The 27,375-nt window shown below is 38.2% G+C and overlaps 1 protein-coding gene across 3 annotated transcripts in view; it reads left to right on the top strand.

Moving 5' to 3' along the window:
* The window catches only part of LOC126277580 (peptide methionine sulfoxide reductase MsrB-like), an 87,037-nt gene that overhangs the window by 22,407 nt on the left and 37,255 nt on the right, over nt 1-27,375 (top strand). Inside the window, exons 1-2 of one of the 3 annotated variants that reach the window (XM_049977373.1) lie at nt 7,617-7,724; nt 8,013-8,057. The exons of 1 other annotated variant lie outside the window; for it this stretch is intronic. In XM_049977373.1, coding sequence (XP_049833330.1) covers nt 8,021-8,057 — 37 coding nt within the window. In that variant the 5' untranslated portion in view covers nt 7,617-7,724; nt 8,013-8,020. Of the gene's footprint in view, nt 1-7,616; nt 7,725-7,861; nt 8,058-27,375 lie in introns of those variants that run through there. One more of the 3 variants, XM_049977372.1, reaches the window with a different exon arrangement.

Raw genomic sequence — 27,375 nt, 5'->3', positions numbered from 1 at the left:
ATAACAGATAATGGTCGAAGTAGAAACGATATAAAATGTAGGCTTGCTATGGCAAGGCAATCGTTTCTGAAGTAGTGAAATTTGTAAACATCAAGTTTAGATTTAAGTGTCAGGATGTCTTTCCTGAAAGTATTTGTATGGAGTGTAGCCATGTATGGAAGTGAAACATGGACGATAAATAGTTTAGACAAAAAGAGAATAGGAGCTTTCAAAATGTGGTGCTACAGAAGAATGCTGAAGATTAGATGTGTTGATCACATAACTAATGAGGAGGTACTGAGAAGAATTGGGGAGAAAAAGGAATTTGTGGCACAACTTGACTATAAGATGGCATCAGCTGATACGACACGTTCTGAGGCATCAAGGGATCAACAGCTTAGCACTGGAGTGAAGCTTGAAAAGTAAAAATCATAGAGGGGGACCATGAGATGTATACACTAAGCAGATTCAGAAGAATGTAGGTTGCATTATTTACTCAGAGGTGATGAAGGTTGCACAGGATAGAGTAGCATGGAGAACTGCATCAGACCAGCCTGTGGACTGAAGACCACCACCTCAACAACAACAACAACAACAACAACATGGAAGGAATGCTCATAAACTATCAAAAGTGATGCAACTGTTAGAAATGTGATCTCTGCACTGTGTTAACAATGAAGTAATGCTCTACAGGTTCACATTATTTGCGCTAATGGCAGCTAAATTGAACCAAATAACTTTGTAGGAGATCTGCTACATTGAAAAGAGGAACTGCTTTCTCAGTAATTGTAAATAACTTAATATTTACATGAAAATATTTCAAAGAAAATATTTACCTGTATCATGAACAGTGGAGGATTTTGTTCAATACACTACTGCTTATGGTGCAGCTTTCAGCTTTGCAATTAAAAATAGTGCCACTTGCCACACAGCTAACAGCATTATTCAGTCCTTGAATTACAGTGGTTCACAAAAGTTTCACTTTTTATTTTTTTACAGAATTGAAAGTAGCCATGCTTTATAGATTTAGATGCGCTGTACAGAGATATCAAGAAAATTGTTTCCTAGCTCAGGGTTACAAGTAAATAAGGTGTTTACATTTCACAATCACATTTGTGGGACATCATAAAAGTTATTTGCGAAATTGTAAGACATTTCCAGGGGCAGATGTGGACTCTGACCACAATCTATTGGTTATGAACTGTAGATTCAAACTGAAGAAACTGCAAAAAAGTGGGAATTTAAGGAGATGGGACCTGGATAAACTGAAAGAACCAGAGATTGTACAGAGTTTCAAGGAGAGCATAAAGGAACACTTATCAGGAATGGGGGAAAGAAATACAGTAGAAGAAGAATGTGTAGCTCTGAGGGATGAATCAGTGAAGGCAGCAGAGGATCAAGTAGGTAAAAAGAAGAGGGCTAGTAGAAATCCTTGGGTAATTGAAGAGATACTGAATTTTAATTTATGAAAGGACAAAATACAAAAATACAGTAAACGAAGCAGGCAAAAAGGAATACAAACGTCTCAAAAATGAGATCAACAGGAAGTGCAAAATGGCTAAGCAGGGATGGCTGGAGGACAAATGTAAGGATGTAGAGGCTTATCTCATGAGGAGTAAGATAGATACTGCCTACACAAAAATTAAAGAGACCTTTGAAGAAAAGAGAACTACTTGCATGAATATCAAGAGCTCAGATGGAAACCCAGTTCTAAGCAAACAAAGGAAAGCAGAAAGGTGAAAGGAGTATGTAGAGGGTCTGCACAAGGGTGATGTAATTGAGGACAATATTATGGAAATGGAAGAGGAGGTAGATGAAGATGAAATGGGAGATAAGATACTGCGTGAAGAGTTTGACAGAGCACTGAAAGACCTAAAACGAAACAAGGCCCCAGGAGTAGACAACATTCCATTAGAACTATTGACAGCTTGGGAGAACCAGTAATGACAAAACTCTACCATCTGGTGAGCAAGATGTATGTGACAGGCGAAATACCCTCAGACTTCAAGAAGAATATAATAATTCCAATCCCAAAGAAAGCAGGTGTTGACAGATGTGAAAAATACCGAACTATCAGTTTAATAAGTCACAGCTGCAAAATACTAACGCAAATTCTTTGCAGACACTGAAAAACTGGTAGAAGCCGACCTCGGGGAGGATCAGTTTGGATTCTGTAGAAATGTTGGAACACTTGAGGCAATACTGACCCTACGTCTTATCTTAGAAGAAAGATTAAGGAAAGGCAAACCTACGTTTCTAGCATTTTTAGACTTAGAGAAAGCTTTTGGCAATGTTGACTGGAATACTCTCTTTCAAATTCTGAAGGTGGCAGGGGTAAAATAAAGGAAGCGAAAGGCTATTTACAATTTGTACAGAAACCAGATGGCAGTTATTAGAGTCGAGGGACATGAAAGGGAAGTAGTGGTTGGGAAGGGAGTGAGACAGGTTTGTAGACTCTCCCCAATGCTATTCAATCTGTATATTGAGCAAGCAGTAAAGGAAACAAAAGAAAAGTTTGAAGTAGGCATTAAAACCCACGGAGAAGAAATAAAAACTTTGAGGTTCACCGATGACATTGTAATTATGTCAGAGACAACAAAGGACTTGGAAGAGCAGTTAAACGGAATGGACAGTGTCTTGAAAGGAGGGCATAAGATGAACATCAACAAAAGCAAAACAAGGATAATGGAATGTAGTTGAATTAAGTCGGGTGATGCTGAGGGAATTAGATTAGGAAATGAGACACTTAAAGTAGTAAAGGAGTTTTGCTATTCGGGGAGCAAAATAACTGATGATGGTCGAAGTAGAGAGGATATAAAATGTAGACTGGCAATGGCAAGGAAACAGTTTCTGAAGAAGAGAAATTTGTTAACATCGGGTATTGATTTAAGCGTCAGGAAGTCGTTTCTGAAAGTATTTGTTTGGAGTGTAGCCATGTATGGAAGTGAAACATGGACGATAAATAGTTTAGACAAGAAGAGATTAGAAGCTTTCAAAATGTGGTGCTACAGAAGAATGCTGAAGATTAGATGGGTAGATCACATAACTAATGAGGAGGTATTGAATAGAATTGGGGAGAAGAGGAGTTTGTGGCGCAACTTGACTAGAAGGGATCGGTTGGTAGGACATGTTCTGAAGGGATCACCAATTTAGTACTGGAGGGCAGCTTGGAGGGTAAAAATTAAAGAGGGAGACCAAGAGTTGAATAAACTAAGCAGATTCAGAAGGATGTAGGCTGCAGTAGGTACTGGGAGATGAAGAAGATTGCACAGGTTAGAGTAACATGGAGAGCTGCATCAAACCAGTCTCAGGACTGAAGACCACAACAACAACAACATATGCAAAGGCATTGTGACAAGGGTCTCTCAGCTGTAAAGTGTGAGGTGGTGGTTTCCAGCTCAATATAGCAACAGTGCTTTACACCATGGCACACCATCTAGTTACATGAGCATTGTCAAATGTTGAAACCAGATGCCATTGTAACTGTTGTTTTTAACAGATGCATGCTCTTGTGTTGCATTAGTTCACTTGGTGCTGGAATGAGTTGTGGTGGTTGGCAGTGAATATATGTCAGGTGGTGTGTTGAAATTGAGGAATTGTGTTATTGTGCAAAAATGGCCCACACCTGCAAACATATACCACAGTCCAGCAGTGATTGTGATGATGCTGAACTGGTACACACAGCTGAAAATGTGCAGTGATCCACCCATGATGCTAAACCTACATTTATACATCATCACCTGGAGAACCACACAGTATGATCTCAGTGGTCTGACTAGGGATTTAGGTTCTCCAAAGTGTAAAGCTGAACTCTTGTCCTCATTAGTGCAGCATTGGAATCTCCTTGCTGACATAGCATATGTGTCTATGTTTCAGGAGTGTCAGAAGAAACTTGAGTGTCATTTCAGTACTGAAGCTGACATTGACGGTTTCTTTGAAGACCTGAAAATTACATACAAACCAGATGAATAGAGACACTTTATAGATGGCCCAAAAACAAACCTCAAGGCAATACTGCTATATAGTAGTAATGAGAGGCTTGCTGCCTTAACTTAAGAAAATAATATCATGTTGAAATATGTTGTAAACTGTGTTAATCACAATAATCAACAATATCTGGTATGTGCAGATTTCAAAGTCATTGCTGCTATGCGTATGAGGGGGACAATTGCATAAAACACTAACACAGAGGGAATGGCCTCCATGAACAACCCTGTTACTTGGATCATAAAATATTGCTAAATAATCTCTGCTGAAATGCTTCAGAGAGATGGTCCAGCCACAACCCACAAGGGAAAGGCAAAGAAACAGTGTACATACAATAGTTAAATTCAGTTAATCTATATATCCTGTTGATTAGGGTTGCAATGTAATGAAATGGCAAGTCCCAACTTAATTGTAATGCTGTGCTAGGAGACAATTTTAATTGTGATATTTGTGTTCAGCACAATGAAATCTATAAAGACTGTCTACTTTGGTTTCCACAAAAAGTCCACTGTGGACCAGTGTTTGTGTATCAGATAATTTGTAGGGATGGGTAGTAAAGAATGTTAATGATTTTCTGTTGAGTTGGTAGGCACTTACAATTCCTTGCTTTTTGCAGTGCTTGTTTGAAGACTTTTCCATGAGGGTACTCATGTCTTAACTGTAGCGAAGCTTTCATGAAAATTATTTTTGTGTATTGTTTTGCGATTGGACAAATTAGTGTTCAGCTAAAACTGGTTTTTATCATTAGCAACAAAAAATGTTAAGGAGTGAATCAATCAGTCAATCAATAAATATACTGGGAAGTGAGATTAAGATTCCAAGAGACCTCTGAAAGGTGTGTAGTTATCTGTTTTACACACCATTTTTATCATGATTTTATACTGAAGAAATAATCTTTGTACTTAAGGTGCATTACCCAGAATGTAATTCTGTAAGACAGTAGGGAATACAAACATGCAAAAAACGTCAACACCTTCGTCTTTAGTGAATACAACAAGAGTTACTTCAAAACTTACAAATGTGAGCTGCTTGATTAGTCTACAAGTCTGTTGATTCTATTTTTAACTTGATGTTACCCATCTCCAGCCCCCCCCCCCCCCCTTTTTCTACGCACACACAAACAACAGAAACATTCTCAGGTTCTCTCTCTCTCTCTCTCTCTTCTCTCTCTCTCTCTCTCTCTCTCTCTCTTTCTATGATTACACACTGTGTGATGGTGTTCAGTTCAGCCAGTTCGTGTAAGAAAGTCAAAATGTCAGTTTGGAGGATTCTGCAAGAATATTGCAGTACCAAAACCCAAGAACTTTGACCTTCAGCAACAGAGGCAGTGGAAGCCTACATTCTTATGTGATTACTATTTATACCAGAAATATTGTTTTACAACAGAAGAGACTGGAAATGCCCTGAATGTGCCATTCTGGCATCTTCTTTGGTGCAGACTTTTGAAATGATTCTCAGAGCAGGTGAGTCTGCTCTGTGGTCAAACACTAAACTCCTTTCAGAGACACTGACGTCTTTAGTAACTAGTAATGAAGGCTAGTTTTTCTTCTACTGTTGTGCCTGTGGACATTTTTCTTTTCAAATTATGTTGCATTATTCTGGATGAAGTTTGATAGTGAATATTTGCTCATCAGTGACTAAATTAGACATGTAGCTAGTAGTTATTCATATCACACTTTTTACTCAAATGACAAAGGAAATGTGATGTCTTGGCTCCACAAGATGTTGAAAACACTGGGGAGGTCTTTCTGATTCCGTGACTGCTCAACTAATGCCAACAACCCATGGAGTTTAGCTGAAATTGTGTCTAATCCATTCACATCTCACATGATTATGTCCCAATATACTCAACAAGATTCAGGCCATATCACTGCATGAGCCACACAAGCACCATCATATCTATAGAACGTCCCTCATATCATTTTTAAGATGCTTCAGGGCAATGACAGGATGAATTCTCATGTTGAAGTTAAAGGTCATGTGCTATATAAATGATTTAGGAGGTAATCTGAACAGTGCTCTTAGATAATTTTCACATGATGCCATAATGTACCATGTAGTAAAGTAATTGGAAGATCAATATAAATGCAAATTGATGTACACATGACATCTGTATGGCACAAAAAGTGACAGTAACACGCGATCTAGTGTATTTTGAAGTCCTCCGTGTGAGTGTTAAAAATACCCATTAAATTTTAGTTACATGATCAAACACATATTTAATTTTTGTGAATTGTGGTTTACTTGCCTCATAATATACATAATCTAACAATGGAAAATCCAGGATGGAATGTAACAATATTATGAGAAGGAAAGTTGCTGCTCACCACAAAGCGGAGATGCTAAGCCACAGATAGGCACAACAAAAAGACTCTCACAATTAAAGCTTCCGGCCATTAAGGCCTTTGTCAACAATCCAGACACACACACACACACACACACACACACACACACACACACACACACACACACACACACGTGTGTGTGTGTGTGTGTGTGTGTGTGTGTGTGTGTGTGTATTGTTGACGAAGGCCTTAATGGCCGGAAGCTTTAATTGTAAGAGTCTTTTTGTTTTGCCTATCTGCGACTCAGCATCTCTGCTATATGGTGAATATACAGCCTATCTGCAAGTCAGTGTCTCTGCTATATGGTGAATGTACATAATCTAAATCATTTGACTCAGGTACAGGACACATGCCAAATCATGGTAAAATTTCACTGTAAACAAAGAAAGCTGATGTTACCAAACAGTATAATAATAATAATAATAATAATAATAATAATACAGTTTTGTCATACATACATACAATAAACTCTAACACTTAATTACCCCTTGCTCAAATTATCATTTCATCCTCTGTGAATTCTTCTATTGAATAGTAGCATTTCTCAAACAGAATCTGCTGTAGCTTCGTTTTTTAAAATTTCTGGCTTCATTTTAAATATGTTTGTGCCCATTGAATATTGTTGATTCAGCCTAAGGATTACAATTACAAAAAAGTTAAATTGGAAGCATTTAATAGAGAATGTAATGGAGAAAGAGAATCAAAGATTTTGTGTTATTAATAGAACCTCAGAAGGTGCAACAAATCTACTGAAGTGGCTGCTGACACTGCACTTGTACCAGATATATGTGATGGAGGACATCAAAAAAGTTCAGCTCGTTTGATATTATTGTGAAATGGTAGAGAGATGGTCACAAATATAAAATATGAACAGTGCTGGCATTAATTGAAAAAAAAATGTGTTTTTCATTGCAACAAGATCTTTTCATAAAATTTCAGTCATCATCTTTTTCCTCCAAATGCGAAGATATTTTGTTGACTCCCAGTTGCATAGGGAGAAAAGATCATCACACTAAACAAGAGAAATCAGAGCCTGCAATGGAAAGATTTAGGTGTTTATTTTTCCCATGTGCTATTGGAGAGTGAAATGGTTGAGAAATAGTCTGAAAGTTATTGTGTGAACCCTGTACCAAACATATAACTGTGAATTGCAGAGTAATCATATAGATGTAGGCACTATGTGCTGTACATGAGTAAACAAATGCACAAGGTCAAACACTTATTCACCAGCAAGATAAGATAACAGTTATGTCAGGGTCCACATTTGATCTCGTTTAAACATGCCACAGATGAGAATACCTCCACCACCTCTCTGCTGTTGCTCTGTTGGCATGTGTGTTTCAAAGCAAACAGGGAATGTGGTCTCTAAAGCGAATGCTAACACAGGCCTCTGTACAGTCAGTAAAAAATAAGGTCTTGGAATTACTGTTTTACTGTCTTAATGAACTCAGAAATATTTGTGTAATATGCCTTATGCAACACTGGCTTAAAATAGACTAAATAAGAGCAACCCTCATTACGAACTGTAATATTGGTACATACTATTACAGAACTTCGAAAACAGGTGGTGATTGCTTAGTTCTAGAGAAGCTATCCAGTTCTGTGAACTTGCAAAAACTAGCATCCTAAATGTTGAGAAACGTTTCAAGCACTGTGTTCTTGAGATCAGTCAATCAAAACAAATCATGTCTGCATTTACAGGGCACTAGATGGTATTCTATCATTATTCCAAGAGAAATTGGAATGGTAAGAAGCAAAAGATTATATTATATTATATTTGGATTTTCATATAAACTTAGGCCATTGAGTCACATGAAACAACTGCCTTAAAAACCTATTAATACATTGTGTATGACTAAAATTTTAAAGTTGCTTTCAAGAATAGCACCTACATCCAGCACCTCAACAGATGCCACATTCATAATCACTAATTGCACACCTGCAATCAGTGTAAAAAACTTTCTCCATGAGCTTTCAGATCATGAGGACCTCTTACTTAAGCTTAAACAAATGGGTGTAAACAAACCCTTGCTACCAACATCATGTACAAAGAGATATTAAACATACCAAAAGCTTTGTGTTAGTTAAGCACCTACTAAAGCATGAGACCAGAGAAAATGTTTATCTTGAGGATGAGACTGAAAAGGTAACAAAAATATTTGTTGATAATCTGTCCATTGTTTTAACACTGCCTTTGCTCTCAAAACACATACAGAAAAACCATTGAGAAGCAATGGATACAAAGATGGATCACCAAGGGAATAATTAATCTCCTGTGCAACCTAGAAAGAATGTTTCATGGAAACTAAGACAAACAGTGATCCAAAGGTACTATCATCATCATCATCATTTATCTGCTAAATTAGCAGGTCCTTTGCCTTGCCATTTTCTGCGATCCATTGCTTCCTTATTAAGGCTGCCGTATGTTGTACCGTCCATCATGACATCCAGCATCTGGAATCTCTCACTTCCTTTTCCCTTCTTCATAACGTTCTAAAACTGTTTTTATCAGTCTGTCATTCTTTCATAATATATGCCCAATCCAATTTCTTTTTCATCTCTTTATTACATCTAGTAACTGTATTTTCTCTCCCACTCTTCTCAGCACCTCTTCATTTTTTACTCTGTCCATCCAACTTATTCTTTCCATCTTCCGCCATGTCCAGATCTCAAAAGCCTCCAGCCTTTCTCCGTCATTTTTCCTCATAGTCCTTGTTTCAGCGCCATATAGAAGAACACTCCATACAAGACATTTTATGAGTCTCTTTCTGAGTTCTCTGTTCAGACCGCTGCAGGAGATTCTCCTTTTCTTATAAAACGCCTCTTTTGCCATTGCTATCCTTGTTTTAATTTCTGTGGTGCACTTCCAGTCGGTGTCTATCCTGCTTCCAAGATACTTAAAATTTTGCACCTGTTCTAGTATTTCTCCATTCAGCATAATTTTTATTTCCTTATTTCCTCCTAGTGCCAATACTTTTGTTTTATTTGTGTTAATTTTCATTCCATATTTTTTTCCATTAGTTGCAATGGTGTCCACCAAATCCTGTAATTCTTTTTCCCCTGTGGCTAGAAGGATCATGTCATCAGCAAATCTCAAACACCCTACTCTTCTTTCTCCAATTTCTACTCGTTTGTCATCTAATGAGCATTGGTCAATAATATTTTCCAAGTAGAGGTTGAAAAGAGTAGGTGATAAACAGCATCTTTGCCTTACCCCTTTTCCTAGTCTGATCCAGTTTGTACTTACTCCTCTCACTTTATCTGAAACTTTTTGAATAAAATATAATGAGTTTATAAGTCTTCTGGTTTTCCAGTCCACTCTCTGTTCCCTCATTATAGTTGCGAGCTTGTCCCAAACCACATTGTCAAATGCCTTTTCTAGATCGATGAAGCACATGTATAGGTCTCTTCCTTTTCCAATAAACCTTTCTCCCAAGATTTGTAGGAGCCTTATTGCATCTCTGGTGCCTGTATTCCATCTAAAGCCAAATTGCTCCTCGCCAAGATTCTCCTCCATTACTTTTTGAAGTCTTTTATTAATTATTTTTAACATCACTTTGGCTGCATGTGAAATGAGGCTGATTGCCCTGTGCTCGCTACATTTCTTGGTTCCTTGTTTTTTCGGTAATGGTTTCAATACTGTTGTCAGAAAGTCCTCAGGCCATTCACCACTGTCATATATTTTATTACATAACCTCAATATTTCTCTTATTCCACCGTGGTTCAAGCATTTTAGTATTTCTCCCAGTATTGTATCTGTACCTACCGCTTTGCCATTTTTCATTGCATCTATGGCAGACTTTACTTCTTCCATTATGATGGTCAGTCCTTTCTCGTCATCACTTACACTGTTGTGTGATTCAAGCTCCAGAGTTTCTGGCTTGCTATTTGTGTCATATAGCTCTTTTATATATTATTCCCATCTCTGGAGGACATTGTCACGATCTTTGTACACTAAGTCTTCGTCTTTACTCAAAATTTCCATAGTAGCACTTCCTGCTCTGTTTTGTTCCCATGTCATAGTCTTTACTCTGTTGTATAGTAAGTCATATCTTCCCTTCCTGTCCAGTTCTTCAACCTATAGATACTATAAAAAGTATAAAAAAGTCCTCGAGAAGATCATAACTAATGCAATACAGATATCTGAGCATAAGTTTAAACTTGGGTAACATGAGTAACACAATTTCGGAAGTTGTCACTGATACTACAGGAATCAAATCTGAGTGGGTCTCAACTGAATACCTCCAGCTAAATGAAACAAATATTTATATGTGCAAACTGAAGAAATGAATGAAAATTTGTACCGCAGCCTGGATTCAAACCTGGGTATCACTAGGCGGAGGTGTTAACCACTGTGGCACAGTGGCTTTGCACAACTGCACGGCCAACGATAGCATGCCTCCCTCCTCAGTCCAAATTCCCATTTGCACCTCAGCCCTTTTGGTATTCCCCCTAAACTCGAACAGCTTTGCAGAGGTTCTTCAGCTGTATTGGAATAGCACCTCAGCATTGAATAAAATGTGGGATCCTGCCTGAAACCCAGGCATAGGTGCTTTAATCAAATGGAACTAAATGGTTCCAGAGACTTTTTCCAGTCTCACACATCTATGGTATACACTGGATGCCTCTCTGAAGAGTCATAAGGCACATTTTCTGTGATTTTTCAGAAGATATTTGCAATTTGTTTTTGAATCGTGTAGCTGGAGTCAGCCCAAGCAATTACTGCTCATTATGTTTTATACAATGCCCAGTAACAACAGAAACCATCAGTTTATTTCCCATTACAAACAAAATTATTTTTGAATCAGAATGTTATATGCCCATTCTATAGAGCACTTCCAAACTGGTTGAGTCCTATATTCGTTTTATTGATTTCTATTAACAGGGGCAGTAAAAGATTAAGAATACGCGGCAGTCCAGCAGCAACTCGGTAGCACAGGATGCTTGGCAGTAGCAGATGGCACAGGCCAAGGTAGGGCTATTGCAGCTGGAGTACTTGTTATTCTTTCTGTTTTACTGTCCCTGTTAACACTTATTGATAAAATGATTACTGCATCAAACTAACCTGGGACTGCTGTATTGAATGGGCATATAAAATTCTGCTTTAACAGTCATTTTATTTGTAACGGGAAACAAACCAATGCTTTCTATCAGTTCTGCGTGTCACATGAAAGAAGTAATGAGTACTGTTTGTCCGGGCTGACTCCTGCAATGCACTGCAGAAATTAAATTGCAAATATCTGCTGAAACACCAGAGAAAATGTGCCTGACGACTCTTAGGACAGACACCCCATATAAACATACTCAATGAATTTTCAATCGTCACTTCAGACTGCACATATACATCATAGATGTTAGAAACTTGGAAAGGTCACTGAAACCATGCAGTTGCATTTGATTAAAGCACCTATGCCTGGGTTGCAGACAGGATTTCACATTTCTTTCAATTCTGAGGTGCTATTCTAATACAGTTGGCGATCTTCTGCAATGCTATTTGAGTTTGGGGGGAATACCAAGTGGGCTGCAGCAAAAAATTGGAATTTGGATTGAGGAGGAAGGCATGCAAGTGTAGTCCATGCAGCTGTGCAAAGTTAGTGTGCCAGGATGGTGTAGTAGTTAGCACAGCTGCGTAGCGAGCAGGAGACCTGGGTTCGAATCCTAGTCTCGGCACAAATCTTCATTAGTCACTGCTGCCGCATGTATAAATCATAGACGTTTGAGATTTGGAAAGGTTTCTGGAACCAGATCGTTTCATTTGATTAAAGCACCACTACTTGGGTTCCAGGCAGGACCTTCCATTTTGTTAAATGCTGAGGTGCTATTCCAATACAATTGGAGAGCCTCTGTAGTGCACTTTGAGTGTAGAGGGAATATTAAGGTTTTCCGTGATTTCCCTAAATTGCTTCAGGCAAATGCTGGGATGGTTCCTTTGAAAGGGCACGGCCGATTTCCTTCCCCATCCTTCTGTCACCCGAGCTTGTGCTCAGTCTCTAATGACCTTGTTGTCGACGGGACGTTAAACACTAACCTCCTCCTCCTCTCCATTGTGCCAGGGTGGTGTAGTGATTAAAGCACCAGCTTAGTGAGCAGAAGACCCGGGTTTCAAACCAGGCTTAATGTATATCTGAGACTTAAAAAGGTGTGTCTATCTGTATAGTTTCATTTGGAAGAAAAATATCTTGATACCAAACAGGTTAGTGAACATTTTAACTTAAATTTTCTAAGTTTGCTGATAATCTATTGTCAGGAATCGCTATGCCAACAGGATCACCCATACTTATATTCCCAAGTAGGTCAATTTTCTGGACGCTAGTAACCGAACAAGAGGTATTAAATATCATAAGGCCGACAAAATAATCATTTTTATGTGAAGTCTAAGACATCCCATATTATTTATTGAAGAATAGATCTGTAGAAATGGTCTTATCACTGTGTAATGAGGTCAGTAGCTCAATAAGCAGAGCATGTTTCCCAAAAGTATGAAAGATCTCAAAGGTAATTCCAGTCTCTAAAAGGGGGACAGTCATGATGTAAACAATTATCATGCTACTCCCTGCTATATTTAGGATATTTGAAAAAGTCATGTACAATACAATCACAGCAATTCTAGAAAAAATGGAATTGATAACCAACACCAATTTGGATGTAGGAAAAAATGAGACTGTTATTGATGTACTCGTCTGTTAAACTGACCAAATTCTTAAAGTCTTCAGTCAAAAGGAATTGTCTTCTGGACTTCTCATTGACCTTAGTAAGGCTTTTGACCTTGTTAATCATACACTGTTGCTGCTGAAACTAGAATAATATGGCATCAAAAGTACTGAAAATAATTGATTTAAATTCTGTCTCATTAATCAAAAACAGATGGCAGAAACCTCAAGCCTTGAATCTATAAAAAAATTGTTTTGAGAAAACCCTGATAAGCTTTGTAGTCCCACAAGGCTCGGTACCTGGTCCTGTTCTCTTCCTAACTCTTTATCGATGACTTTTCTCAAACTCTCCTGTGTTATTTGCAGATGACACAACTTGCTCTTCCAGCTCTGAAATTGAAACTCAAAATTAATGACATAACTGAAAGACCCCTCCCATGGCTCTGACTACAATAAATTACTGCTAAATTCAAACAAGACAGTTCATATGCTCTTTTACCCATTCTGAAACCATCCTGCCTATATGGTTCCCTCGCAGATTGATAGCAAAGAAACAGAACTAGTTTTTGGGAATGTATATTGACAGTTCACACCAGCAGGGCCATCACAGTGCAAACCTGTTAAATGGGCTTGATAGTCTGTGCTATGCTTTCAGAATTCTTGGGCAATCATGTGATCTATACATACTAAAAACTGTTTATCATGGGTTTGTGCATTCAGTAATAGCATATAGCATCCCATTCCGGGGAAGGAGATGGGGGGGCTATCCACAAAAAATTTTCCTCTTGCAAAAAAGAATAATAAAAATAATGAAGAGAGTACCAATACGATCTCCCACCAAACCCATTTTCAGAGAACTTAATATATTGCTCATTCCCTGCATTTATGTTCTAGAGACAGTTTCTTTTGTCAAAAAAATACCTCAAGATCTTTACAATAAATGGAGAAATCCACAGCCATGCCACAAGAACAAAGGCAAACATTCATCTGGGGAGAGAAAAATTAAGCAGAAGTCATAGTAAGGTAAGAAATATAGGCTAACCTACTTTTCAACAAACTACCCCTATCAATTAGAAACAACAGCAACACCTTCAGGAAGAAAGTTAAGGACTTCCTAATGAAAAATACCTTGTATGCTGTAGATGATCTGCAGACAAACTTGCTTTAACTATTCGACCTTACCTTCTCCTATACAGGGCTGCACAATGTTTATACAATCTAAGATGAAGGAATTATCCAAACGGGATGTACATGTACAGACAAACAAATCATTACAGTTTCATAAAAATTGGGTGGTTTATTCAAGAGAGAGAGAGCTTCACAAATTGAGCAAGTCAGTAATGCGTTGGTCCACTTCTGGCCCTTATGTAAGCAATTATTCGGCTTGACATTGACTGATAGTTGTTGGATGTCCTCCTGAGAGGGATTGAGCCAAATTCTGTCCAATTGGTGCATTAGATTGTTGAGATCCTGAGCTGCTTGGAGTGCCCTGCCCTTATGCTTCAAAGTTCTCAACTGGGCAGAGACCTGGTGATCATACTGATCAAAAGTAGGGTTTGGTAAACACAAACAGTAGAAACTCTCTCCATGTGCATTTGTGGGCAAGTGTTATCTTATTGAAATGTAAGCCCATGAGGGCTTGCCATGAAAGGCAACAAAACGAGATGTAGAATATCGTCAACATACTGCTGTGCTGTAAGGGCTTCACAGATGACAACCAAAGGTGTCCTGCTATAAAATAAAATAGCACCCCTGACTATCACTCGGTTTGTTGGGTTGTGTTGTGGGCAACAGTCAGGTTGGTAACCCACCTCTGTTGGAGACATCTCCATACATTTCTTCACTGGTCGTTGGTGGTCAGTTTGAAACAAGACTCATTATTGAAGGCAATTCTACTCCAATCAATGAGAATCCAGACCAAAGACCAACCTGGAGATCGCCTGGGCAGCAGTGGGATGCCAGCTTGATTGCCACCCATCATACAGTACAACAGCCATTCAGTGATGGTCTGGGTGCACTTTCATTTTATAGCAAGATCCCTTTGATTGTCATCCACGCCACCAGCACAATGGTACATCAACAATATTCTATGCCCTGTTTTGTTGCCCTTCGTGACAAGCCATCCTGGACTTGTATTTCAGCAAGATGATGCCCTTCCACACACGGTGAGAGTTTCTTCTGTTTGTCTCCTTGTGTTCTAAATCCTAGCTTAATCAGAAAAATAATCACTTCTCTCACCAATTGAGAATGTTTGGAGCATTACTGGCAAGGTGCTCCAATCATCTTGGAATTTGGATGATCTAACTCACCAATGGAACAGAATTTGGCACATATCTCTCAAGAGGATGTCCAACGACTCTGTCAATCAATGTCAAGATGAATAATTACTTGCATAAGGGCCAGAGGTGGACCAATGTGTTACTGACTTAATGAATTTGCAAAGCTCTTTCTCGTGAATAAATTATTCAGTTTTTCTGAAATTGTCCTAATTTGTTTGTCTGTACCTGTAAATCACATCTGCTGATTTCCACTCCATTCACATAATTCCTTTGTGGTGCATCTTTCTTTCTGTTTTTTTTTTAATTAAAAAAGAGGGTAATTACTTTTTATGCTTGCCTCCCACTTCAGGGCAGAATTTCTATTTGCTACTGTCTGTACTGAGCTGTAAAAAAATAATATCCCTGCACTCATGTATAACATGATCTGTTAAGATATCCCCATGCATCTTATGTATTTTAGTAAGGGCACTGGGCCTTTTTTTCATTTCCATTATTGTAGCGCCATTGTATTTGGCACAATATGTTTGCTGAATTTTCATCTATATTTTAATTTATTTATATAATAGAAGGAAACATTCCAGATGGGAAAATTATATCTAAAAACAAAGATGATGTGACTTACCAAACAAAAGCGCTGGCAGGTCGATAGACACACAAACATACACACAAAATTCAAGCTTTCGCAAGAAGGAAGAAGGAAGGAAAGAGGGAAGGAGAGGGAAAGACGAAAGGATGTGGGTTTTAAGGGAGAGGGTAAGGAGTCATTCCAATCCCGGGAGCAGAAAGACTTACCTTAGGGGACAGGTATACACTCGCACAAACACAAACACACACACATATATCCATCCACACATACACAGACACTGCTTGTGTCTGTGTATGTGCGGATGGATATGTGTGTGCGTGCGAGTGTATACCTGTCCCCTAAGGTAAGTCTTTCCGCTCCTGGGATTGGAATGACTCCTTACCCTCTCCCTTAAAACCCACATCCTTTCATCTTTCCCTCTTTCCTGATGAAGCAACCGTTGGTTGCGAAAGCTTGAATTTTGTGTGTATGTTTGTGTTCGTTTGTGTGTCTATCGACCTACCAGCGCTATTGTTTGGTAAGTCACATCATCTTTGTTTTTAATTTATTTAGCTGTTTAAGATAAATGTTAGGTTATTCCTGTCAGTACTAAACATCTTTTGCTGTTTGCAAATGTAAAATGTGAAAATATATTTAAAATCAGCCCCATATTTTTGAGGTTACCTGTTATAAGATTTATGGGTTTCAAATAAACAATAAACAAAGCATGATATCTTATAGATTCTGGATTACTGCACTATGTATAGTATGACTTATCATTTCAGGGAACATTTTGTTGTGCTTTGAGTGTTGGTGTTTATGCATACTTGATAATTTCTGTGATGTTTGATGTGGTGAGCTGACGAACCCATCTCCATAGTGAAGGGTTGCCACTGGATGTTCATTAATTGTCTGTCATTGAATTGCATTACTGTAGCCCGTCTATCGACTGTTACAATCTGTAATTGTCATCATCCATCTTTTCATTAACACACTGTTACGTGATGAGTTTCACTGAACTTGGGTACAAAACTGCAATAAATTCTTTAAATTATTTCATCCTGCTCGAGTGCTCCCCCAGTTACAATAGCTTTTGATGTTCTTAAGATACAACATGCGCAAGAGATTACGATGGCATGATGTGCCATCACTGAATTTTGACAAGGGTATTTCTTCAAAAGTATAGATAATTGACAATACCCCAGGTTGAAATTGTACAGTAGTACAACAAATAAAGAAACACTGACAGTTGCAAGTGGAATGAAATCATTTAAATATTGCTACTCATAACATTTCCACATCTACATCTATATCCTGCAAAACACTGTGAAGTGCATGTTGGAGGGTACATCTCATTGTAACAGTTATTAGGGTTTCTTGCTGTTCTATTCACATATGGTGCATGGGAAGAACAATTGTTTAAATGCCTCTGTGCATGCTGTAGTTTACTGTTTTCAACTGTTACTCATTGATACTGTATTCATAGTACACTATGTTTCTTCATTCTGTGAAACACGATTTTACATGAATGAACATTTAAAGCAAGTATTTGCACCACTTTGAAGTTTTATCAAAATCAAACTGGATACTTATGCAGCTTCTTTAAGGCAGTGTTCCATTGTATATAACATTGTAGATAACTGCATTAACTGCAAAAAGTCTGAGGTTACCAGAAATGTTGTTTGCAATGTCATTAATATACAGGGTGTTCCAAAAGTGATGGTCAATAATTCACACATGGAAAGTACAGGCCAAAAATAGCTAAAGTCCTCCAACAAATATGGGTCTGCAAATCAATGACTGCAGAGATATCACATTAATTTGATTTGAGAACCAACTATAAATGCCCCCGGATACCGCAGTATTTACGTTGGTGTCCCAAGGATTAGAGTTGACTATCTATTTGTTTACATATGTGCTACTACTTTCCTTTCCCCCTCCATGCAGTGTGCTGTACTGGCCTCTCAATCAGTTACGAATGGGAAGGCACCATGAACAGAGGTAACACCAATGAAGAGAGCATTGACATGTACTTCATGTATGGCAAAGTGAATGGCAGGATTGTATGAGGAAGCTCTTCCTGTCTCCAGGCAGCCTGATAGTCATACATTTAGCCAGTTACATCAACACCTTAGAGAAACTGGGAGTTTCACACACCATGTTATTTGTTGAACAATTGGGCAGGACTACTCAGAGACTGCATAATTGGACCACACTTCCTGCCACAGAGACTAACCGAACAGTAGGACATGCAGTTTCTGTGGACTGTACTTCAAGATGTACGTGATGATGTCCCACTAAACCAATGCCTGAACATGTGGGTCATGCATGATGGTGCTCCAGCACATTTTTATTTTTGAGTTTGCCAGCTTCTAACTCAGACATGTGCTTTGTTTTACACCTATTATGCCATAATCTTTCTCTCTCTTTAAAAGTTTCTTTACAGCAGTTGTATACCAAGGAGGGTCCCCTCATTATGTACTGTTCTACTGGGTACATATCTATCCATGGAATTCTGTGTTTGGAGTCATGTCAAAAGTCTGGTCTACACTACTTGTGTCAACTTTATTGAGGAATTAATGCTTGTGCATAGAAGCAGCCTTCCAGTGTTTACAGATTTCTCCAGGACTGCCTGAGAGGATTTGCAAATCATTTCGCAGACAAGTTCCATGTTACATTCATATACATGGAAAACATTTCAAAAACCTTCTTTAATGTTTAGAGATGCCATGTGTTCCGAGACACTGATGAACTACAACAGAAATGTTTTATATCTTGACAACGGCTGATTTGTGGACCTATGTTTATTGGAGCTTTTTTGCTACTTTTGGCCTGTACTTTTCATGTATGAGTTATTGACCATCACTTCTGGAACACCCTTTATAACGTGTACAATAAGGATCCCACCCAACACACATGATCATACAAAACGCAGCTCTCACTTTTCTCACAAGACATACTGGAAGCTTTGAATCAGGGCAGTCAGGTAGATGCAGTATGCTTTGGTTTCAGAAAAGCATTTAACTCAATACCACATCTATGCTTATTACCAAAAGTATGATCATTTGGGATACCAAGTGAAATTTTTTACTTGATTAAGAATTTTTTTTGGTAGGGTGGATGCAGCATGTTATCTTTGATGGAGAGTCATAGTCAGATGCAGAAGTAACTTTGGGTGTCCCTGGGGCACTCAATCCGTTTATATCTCTTTCCCACTGACATTACTTTCATTTTGGAGATGCTAATCTTCATAACATAGTCCTTACATTTCTGATCTAGCTCTGAAATATTACTTTGCAAACTTTCAATCGAATCTGCCATCACAACTAAGTCATCCGCATATGCAAGACTGCTTATTTTGTGTTCACATATCTTGACCTCACCCAGCCAGTCTATTGTTTTCAACATATGATCCATAAATAATATGAACAACAGTGGAGACCGGTTGCAGCCTTGTCTTACCCCTGAAACTACTCTGAACCGTGAACTCAATTTACCATCAACGCTAACTGCTGCCTGACTATCCATGTAAAAACCTTTATTTGCTTGCAAAAGTTTGCCTCCTATTCCATAATGCCATAGAACAGACAATAACTTCCTCCTAGGAACCCAGCATATGCCTTTTCTAGGTCTATAAAGCACAGATACAATTCTCTGTTCCACTCATAACACTTCTCCATTATTTGCTGTAAGCTAAAGATCTGGTCCTGCCATAAACCCACACTGATTTTTATCCAATTTGTCCTCAACTAATACTCTCACTTTCCTTTCAACAATACCTGAGAAGATTTTACCCACAATACTGATTAAAGAGATACCCCTGTAGTAGTTACAATTTTTTCTGTTTCCATGTTTAAAGATTCGCGTGGTTACTGCTTTCGTCCAGTCTGATGTAACCTGTCCCAACTCCCACGCCATTTCAATTATCCTGTGCAGCCATTTAAGACCTGACATTCCACTGTATTTGATGAGTTCTCACTTAATTTCAACCACCCCAGCCGCTTTTTGGCACTGCAGTTTATTGACCATTTTCTCCACTTCCTCAAATGTGATTCATTTCCATCATCATTCCTATCCCATTGTATATCAAAATCTGAAACATTACTGATTGTATTTTCACCTACATTGAGCAACTCTTCAAAATATTCCCTCCATCTGCCCAAGGCATCCACAGGATTCACCAGCAGTTTTCCTGACCTGTCCAAAACACTTGTCATTTCCTTCTTACCTCCCTTTCGAAGACTGCTAATTACACTCCAGATTGGTTTTCCAGCAGCTTGGCCTAAAGTCTCCAACTTGTTCCCAAAGCCTTCCCAAGATTTCTTCTTGGATGCTGCAATTATCTGTTTGGCTTTGTTTCTTTCTTCAACATAACTTTCTCTGTCTACCTGAGTTCTAGTATGTAGCCACTTTTGATACACCTTCTTTTTTCTTCTACAGGCTGCCTTGACTGTGTCGTTCCACCCTGTTTGCTTCATCCTACCTTTACACCCTACAGTTCCAAGACATTATTTAGCCACCTCTATTACTGTGTCCCTGTATCTTGTCCATTCCTTTTCCAATGACTGTAATTGATTACATTCAACTAACTGGTACCTTTCTGAGATCACTGTTATGTATGTGTGCCTGATTTCCTTATCCTGATGTTTCTCCACTCTTATCCTCCTACATATGGACCTGACCTCCTGCACTTTCGGCCTCACATTACCAATTTCACTGCAGATTAAATAATTATCAGTGCCATCAAAGAATCCCCTAAATACTCTTTTGTCCCTCACAGCCTTCCTGAATTCCTGATCTGTTATTATATAGTAAGTGACAGATCAAGTTCCCCTGCCTTCCCAAGTATACCGGTGAACGTTCTTATGTTTAATAAAGGAGTTTGTGGTTACTAAGCCGATACTGGCACAGAAATCCAGGAATTGTTTCCAGTTCCTATTGTCCTCTATATCCTCTCCAAATGTACCCATAACCTTTTCATACCCTTCTGTTCAATTTCCAATCCTAGCATTAAAATCGCCCATGAACAGAACACTGTCCTTGTCCTTTACTCTAACAACTACATTACTGAGTGTGTCATAAAAACTATCCGTCTCATCTTGATCTGTCCCTTCACAATGGGAATATACTGACACATTCCTAATTTTCTTGCTAGACGCTGTCAAATCTCTCCACATCAGTCGTTTATTTACATACCTTATTGTAACTGCGCTGGGTTCCACTTCTTTCCTGATGTAAAGTCCTACACCCCATTGTGCTATTCCTGCTTTGACTCCTGACAGGTAGACCTTGTATTCTCCCACTTCCTTTTTTTTCTCACCCCTTACCCGAATGTCACTAACAGCTAAAACATCCAACCCTATCTTACTTGCAGCCTCTGCCAACTCTACCTTCTTCCCAGAGTAGCCCCCATTGATATTAACAGCTCCCCATCTTGTTACCATTCATTTGCGATTCATATCTTAGGAGTCCCTGGTTTGTCAATTAGACGTGGAACTCCGTCACCTCCAAAGGTCCAAGGCATTTTGCTCTGATTGTTGCCAGCATCATATTTAAAGTACCAGGGAAGCAGGTTGCTATCCTTACTTGCCCCGGGTCCCATTGAGTTTTACCCCTAATGGTTGAGGGACTAACCGGTGGATTTGGTAGTCTTTGCCGTCTGAGCACAAAGGTGACCACGACTCAGAATATGTCCGAGATGCCCAGCCTTATTCCAAAGTAACTGGTATCCTGACTGTTGGGACCACTTACTTGGCCACTCATACATTGCCCGTGGTTCATGAACTAGGACATGACAACAGGAACCCACACTATGAATCACTATAGCAATATGATAACATATATAAAAGTGCAGAACATTCCAAGAGAAAATGAAATTGCATTGAATTGAATTGAATTGAATTTTATTTGATCCTGTAAGATTACATTGTGTACAGTAAATGTATGTGTAATATAGGACATGTCAAAGTGTTAACATTTCTTATCACTTATTTTTCTACACCTTTAGCTTACATTTTTGCATTACTCATAATAAGTAACAATATATACATATTTAATGGCATAAGTATTCTGCAACACTGTAAAACTCTTTTTCAATGAGATAGTCTTTAAGTTTCTTTGGAAAGTCATTGTGAAGTACACTATCTTTCAGGGTTTTGGGCAGACTTCTTAGTAGTCTGATACCAAAGTACTGGGGTCCTTTTTCTAGCATTGCCAGTCGGTGGGGTATGCTCCGTACTTCATTCTTCTTTCTTGTATTGTGGGTGTGTACACTAGCATTTGTAATCCAGCCCTCACTATCTTTTGTGATGTGCATTATTGTTTTGTATATTAAAAACAAAGATTCCAAGACTTACCAAGCGGGAAAACGCCGGCAGACAGGCACAAGAACAAAACACACAAACACACACACAGAATTACTAGCTTTCGCAACCGATGGTTGCTTCTTCAGGAAGGAGAAGCAACCATCGGTTGCAAAAGCTAGTAATTCTGTGTGTGTGTTTGTGTGTTTTGTTCTTGTGCCTGTCTGCCGCCATTTTCCTGCTTGGTAAGTCTTGGAATCTTTGTTTTTAATATATTTTTCCCATGTGGAAGTTTCTTTCTATTTTATTTGCATTATTGTTTTGTATATATACAACAATGAAAAAGTTAAGATATTTAAATTCTTGAAACAGTTTCTGCATGTTTCAGAGGTCTTTCTTCTTAAAATGGTCCTAATTGCCTTTTTTTTGTAATGTGAACACTCGTTTTGTCTCTTGTTTGTTTGAGTTTCCCCACACAGTCACTCCATACTGTAAGTATGTTTCGAAAAGTCCATGATACACTGTACACAGAAGGTTCTTGTCTGAATACTGTGATAGCTGCATCATTAAGAATATGACAGAGCTCAGTTTCTTACAGACATTATTAATATGTTTTTTTTTTTTCCATTTCAGTTCATTATCCACAAGAATACCTAAGAATCTAGCAGATTCTACTTCTTCCAGCCTTGTTCCATCAACCTCTAAATCCATGTCTACAGCCTTTTCCTTGTTTTTAAACACTGCATACATAGTCTTTTTTAGATTTATAACCAGTTCATTTTCCAACAGCCATTGAGCTGTGACATTTGCAGATATGTATGCTCTTCTCTCAAGTTGTTCCATATTTTGGTCACTATTTAGTATTGTCATGTCATCAGTATACAATATTTTCTTTTCTTCCTCCTCAACACCTATATCATTAACAAATACATTAAATAACAATGGCCCCATTACCGAACCCTGCGGCACTCCATATTTGTTGGATTTGGTTTCTGATTGGTACGAGTTTCCTGATGATACATACTGCTTGCGGTTGCACAAGTATGATTTTATCCATTCACCTGGTTGCCCCCGAATGCCATAGTTGCTTAATTTTTGTATCAGCATTTCATGGTCAATGGTGTCAAATGCCTTTGAAAGATCCAGAAACATTGCAGAGACAACCTTTTTCTCATCCAAGGACTGTAAAATGTATTCTGTTAGACTGACAATTGCTGATTCTGTAGATTTACCCTTTCTGAAACCATGTTGTGTGGGCATGAGAATTTTATGTTTGTCCAAATAGTTAACTAATCTGGTATACATAAGCATTTCTAGGATTTTGGAGAAACCTGATATCAGTGAAACTGGTCTGTAGTTGTTGGGATCATCCCTACACCCTTTCTTGTACACTGGCACTACCTTCGTTATCTTCAGTTTTTCTGAAAAAACTGCATCTGTGAAAGAACAGTTTGCTATGTTCTTCAGTGGTGTTATTATCTCCTCACATACCAGCTTTATTACATGATTTGATATTTCATCATCAGCAGCTGATTTCTTGGACTTCAGTTTCTGTATAGTTTTCGTAATTCATCTTCTGTGACTGGTCTTAAGAACATAGTACTGCATGATCTTTTTGGTACCTTAATATCCTTCTGTTTTTGACTATTTCTTTCCAATTTTAGGTTTTCTACTACACTGATATAGTTATTATTCAGTATGTTTGCTATTTCCATACCATCTGTGACCACTGTGTTGTCTATTTTAATTGACCTAATACCTTCTTCTTTGTTTGACCCATCTTTTTCCTTTCTTTCAGCATTGATTGCATTCCAAGTTGCCTTTGCCTTGTTTTTTGAGTTCACTATAGTGGTGTCAATTGCTCTTGCTTTCGCTTCTCTTATTGTTTTTCTATACTTCTTTTTTAACATTTTATAGTTTTTAGCTTCACCCATCCGTCTCACGTCCTGAAGCTTCCTTCGCTGTTCTAGTATTTCACTGGTAATCAACTGTGTTTGATCTTGCTGCCTTTCTTGTCTCTTTACTTTGGGAAATACTACATTAAAATGGTACTTAATTGTTGAAATAAATGCATCATATTTTTCATTTACACTCTGGGACTGTAGGGTTTCACTCCAGGTTTCCTTACTTAAAATTGTTCTAAAGATGTTGATATTTTGTTCACTGATGATCCTAATTTCTTTGGTTTTTTGTTTTGGTTCTGATATTGAGTTATTACTTCTGCAAAAGCTGATTAGTTGTCCATGATGGTCAGATATTTCTGTCTGAACTACATGTGACTCATAGTTACACATATTAGTAATTATGTTGTCAATAATTGTCTCACTTTGTGAAGTCACTCTTGTTGGTGCAGTTATTGTCACTTTCATGTTATGCTGTATTAACAATTCTTCAAAATCCTGTCTTATTATTGTGTCTTTTCCCATGTCAATGTTGAAGTCTCCACATATAATAAGATTTCTCTTCATGTTCATTCTCAATAAGCTAGCAATTTTTTTTAGAAAGATGCTAATATTGCCACATGGTGACCTGTACACACAAAACACTCTAAAATTCTCTGCCACTATACCAGTAACTTCAAAGTCTTTTTCTCTTGCTATGGGAAATGTAGCAGCTTCACTGTTTACATTCTTTGATAGAGTACCTGTTTTAATATATATACAAACGCCACCACCATTATATTTAGATCTGCAGAAGTATCTAGCTAGTTTGTAGTCCTTTATTGCCACATTATGTATTTTACTTTCAGTTAGTCCATGTTCACTTATGCATAATATGTCTGGTCTTACTCCACTCGGGAGTACTTCTGCTTCTAATTTTTTGTTACCAAAGTATTGAATATTTTGATGAAGTACTTTTATGTAATTTTTCTTGTGTTGGTTTACATGTTGTGAGCTGTATTCTGGGGCAAATTCTTTAGTATCATCTTTTTTTGTATGGTGCTTATATTTTTCTTTTCCAGCTGGAGTGTATGATTTTTCACCCCCTTCAGGCCATATTAGTTTCCCTTGCATCTAATGATTTTGCAGACATCTGCAAACATTCTGCTGAACGTTACAGACCCCGGTCTATTTAAATGCAAGCCATCCTTCGCTAGTGAGTTTTCACATAGGAATTTGTTTGGGTCTATAAAAATTTCCCCAAGACGATCACATTGCTCTTTAAGAGCACAGTTTATTTTGTCGATATATTTTTCACTCACCGACCTTCTGTTTATGATTCCGCTAAGTATCAGGCGAGACCCTGCATACATATTTCTTGCAGAACGGATCATGTTTCTTGTTTCGCTTGCCATTTCTTCCTCACCTGCTGCTCCTTAACGAATTCGTTCCAACATGTATAAACACCCCATTATAGTTATGTCTGGTTTCAGAATCTGGTTCTGTAGTATCTTGTCTTGCATTTACCATATTTTTAAAATGTTTACTGAGTTGATGCGTTCTAATATCAGGTCGTACGTCGATCTTGCAATTGGGGACAACGATATTCTTCAGCAGCCAATTATTAAAAAGTCATTTTCCTTTTGTTGTGTATCTGTCGCCTTGTATTTCCTTTTGCTGTATGTCGCCACCTTCCATTTATATTTATCTTCCAGTTTTTGGCTTACTGAGTTTACCGAGACATCAACGGGAACACTCGAAATGTTGTTTTTAAAATGAAAATGAACTAACAAATGATTACAAAGGGTTTGCAATCCTGATGTCTTCATAATTTGGCAACTTACAGAAGGTATTACTAAAACATTGGTGACTCGGGGACTGATTATGACATGTTTGGAATCGGGATCTAAGACGATGGGAGGAATGTAGCTGAAGAGTGCCCAAGTGAGTATGTTGTGGACGAAGTCAGAGTGTTAAAAATGATGTGGGACTTGGTATTAGAACATAAACGTTGACCTTGAATACTTAAGTCTGTAGAGAAGGAAGCATTTGAAGTGGAAGGGATGTCAACTATTGAAGGGGAGATCTTGTTGCTCATTGGTTAGTATGACATGAAGTTTGGATGTGAGCCTTGATGACATGGAGATCATCATCCAGGAAAGTAGGTTTGGATCAGGAGTAGGATTAAGTTAATTTCGGTTGAAAAAAGTTGTTAAAATAATTAAACTATTGCAGGAAATGGAGGAGTTCTTCATCACTATGAAGTCATCTCAGAAAGAACCCAATGAATTTATACCAAGCCAGTGACCATAGCTAGGAGACACAATTTCTGGAAGTTGAGTAATGTTTCTTCCACTTCATCCATGAAGAAGTTGATGGCATAGAATGAGTCCATCCTGGTTCTATAGCCATTCAAGTAGTTTCTTTGTAGGTCTGGCCCTCAAAGATGGGAAAATTATGACTAGGAATAAAGTTGGCTTCTGTGTCAATGAGCAAGGTTTTTAAGAGTCATTCAGATGGGAATTGGGAGAGGCAGTGGTCAAGGACTGGGAGGTTGTAATGTAAGGTGAAAGACAATTGTGAGTGGATTTGGGATGCTGCAGGAAATTGTTTGTATCATCTGTATTGCATAGGAGGCTCTGTGTATAGGTTGGAGCTGCTTTACTAGTAGATCAGTTAATATCCCACACAGTCTACTCCTCTGACACTCCAACCACTATAGCTTCCACTAGCAGAACATTCAAAACTACCTCCCTCATTACCCAATACCACTCAGTTGTAGAATGCCTCAAAACATTATGTGTCATGGCTACAGTATTTTCAATTCAAGTCTTGAAATGAGTGATATTCTCACCAATATCTGCCCCCCCCCCCCCCCCCAATAGTATTTACTGTCTGCTGTCACCTACAATTGCTGCCATATCATTCTTGTCATACTTTATTATAGTCCCAGAACACTACCTATACCTCTAGGTTGTAACCCCTGCATCTGTTTCCACTGTAAAACCTCCCCTTTGTACCCAACTTCTATCACATACTTCAGTCTCGCCTCTGGCGCATCAACATTAGAGATGGGGCAACATAATTATGACTGTTTCCAGAATAATTTACGAGCAGTACAGATTAGAACTAACACATTTATTGATCCCACGTTAACAAGGTAAAGCTGTAACATGAACTCTTGAACAGTATATTACACAGACTAAAGATATAGAATGTCCTTAGTTGCACCATAGAAGTGCAAAATATACTTCTACAGGCAAATTATATATAAAATAACAATAACAATAACAATAATAATAATAATAATAATAATAATAATAATAATAATAAAACTACAGTTGCTTCAGTCTGCATACGTACATCATAGATGTTTGAGTCTTGAAAA

This window comes from Schistocerca gregaria, chromosome 1, assembly GCF_023897955.1.
Source record: "Schistocerca gregaria isolate iqSchGreg1 chromosome 1, iqSchGreg1.2, whole genome shotgun sequence".
Lineage (NCBI taxonomy): Eukaryota > Metazoa > Arthropoda > Insecta > Orthoptera > Acrididae > Schistocerca > Schistocerca gregaria.
This window is presented reverse-complemented; position numbering and strand designations above follow the sequence as displayed.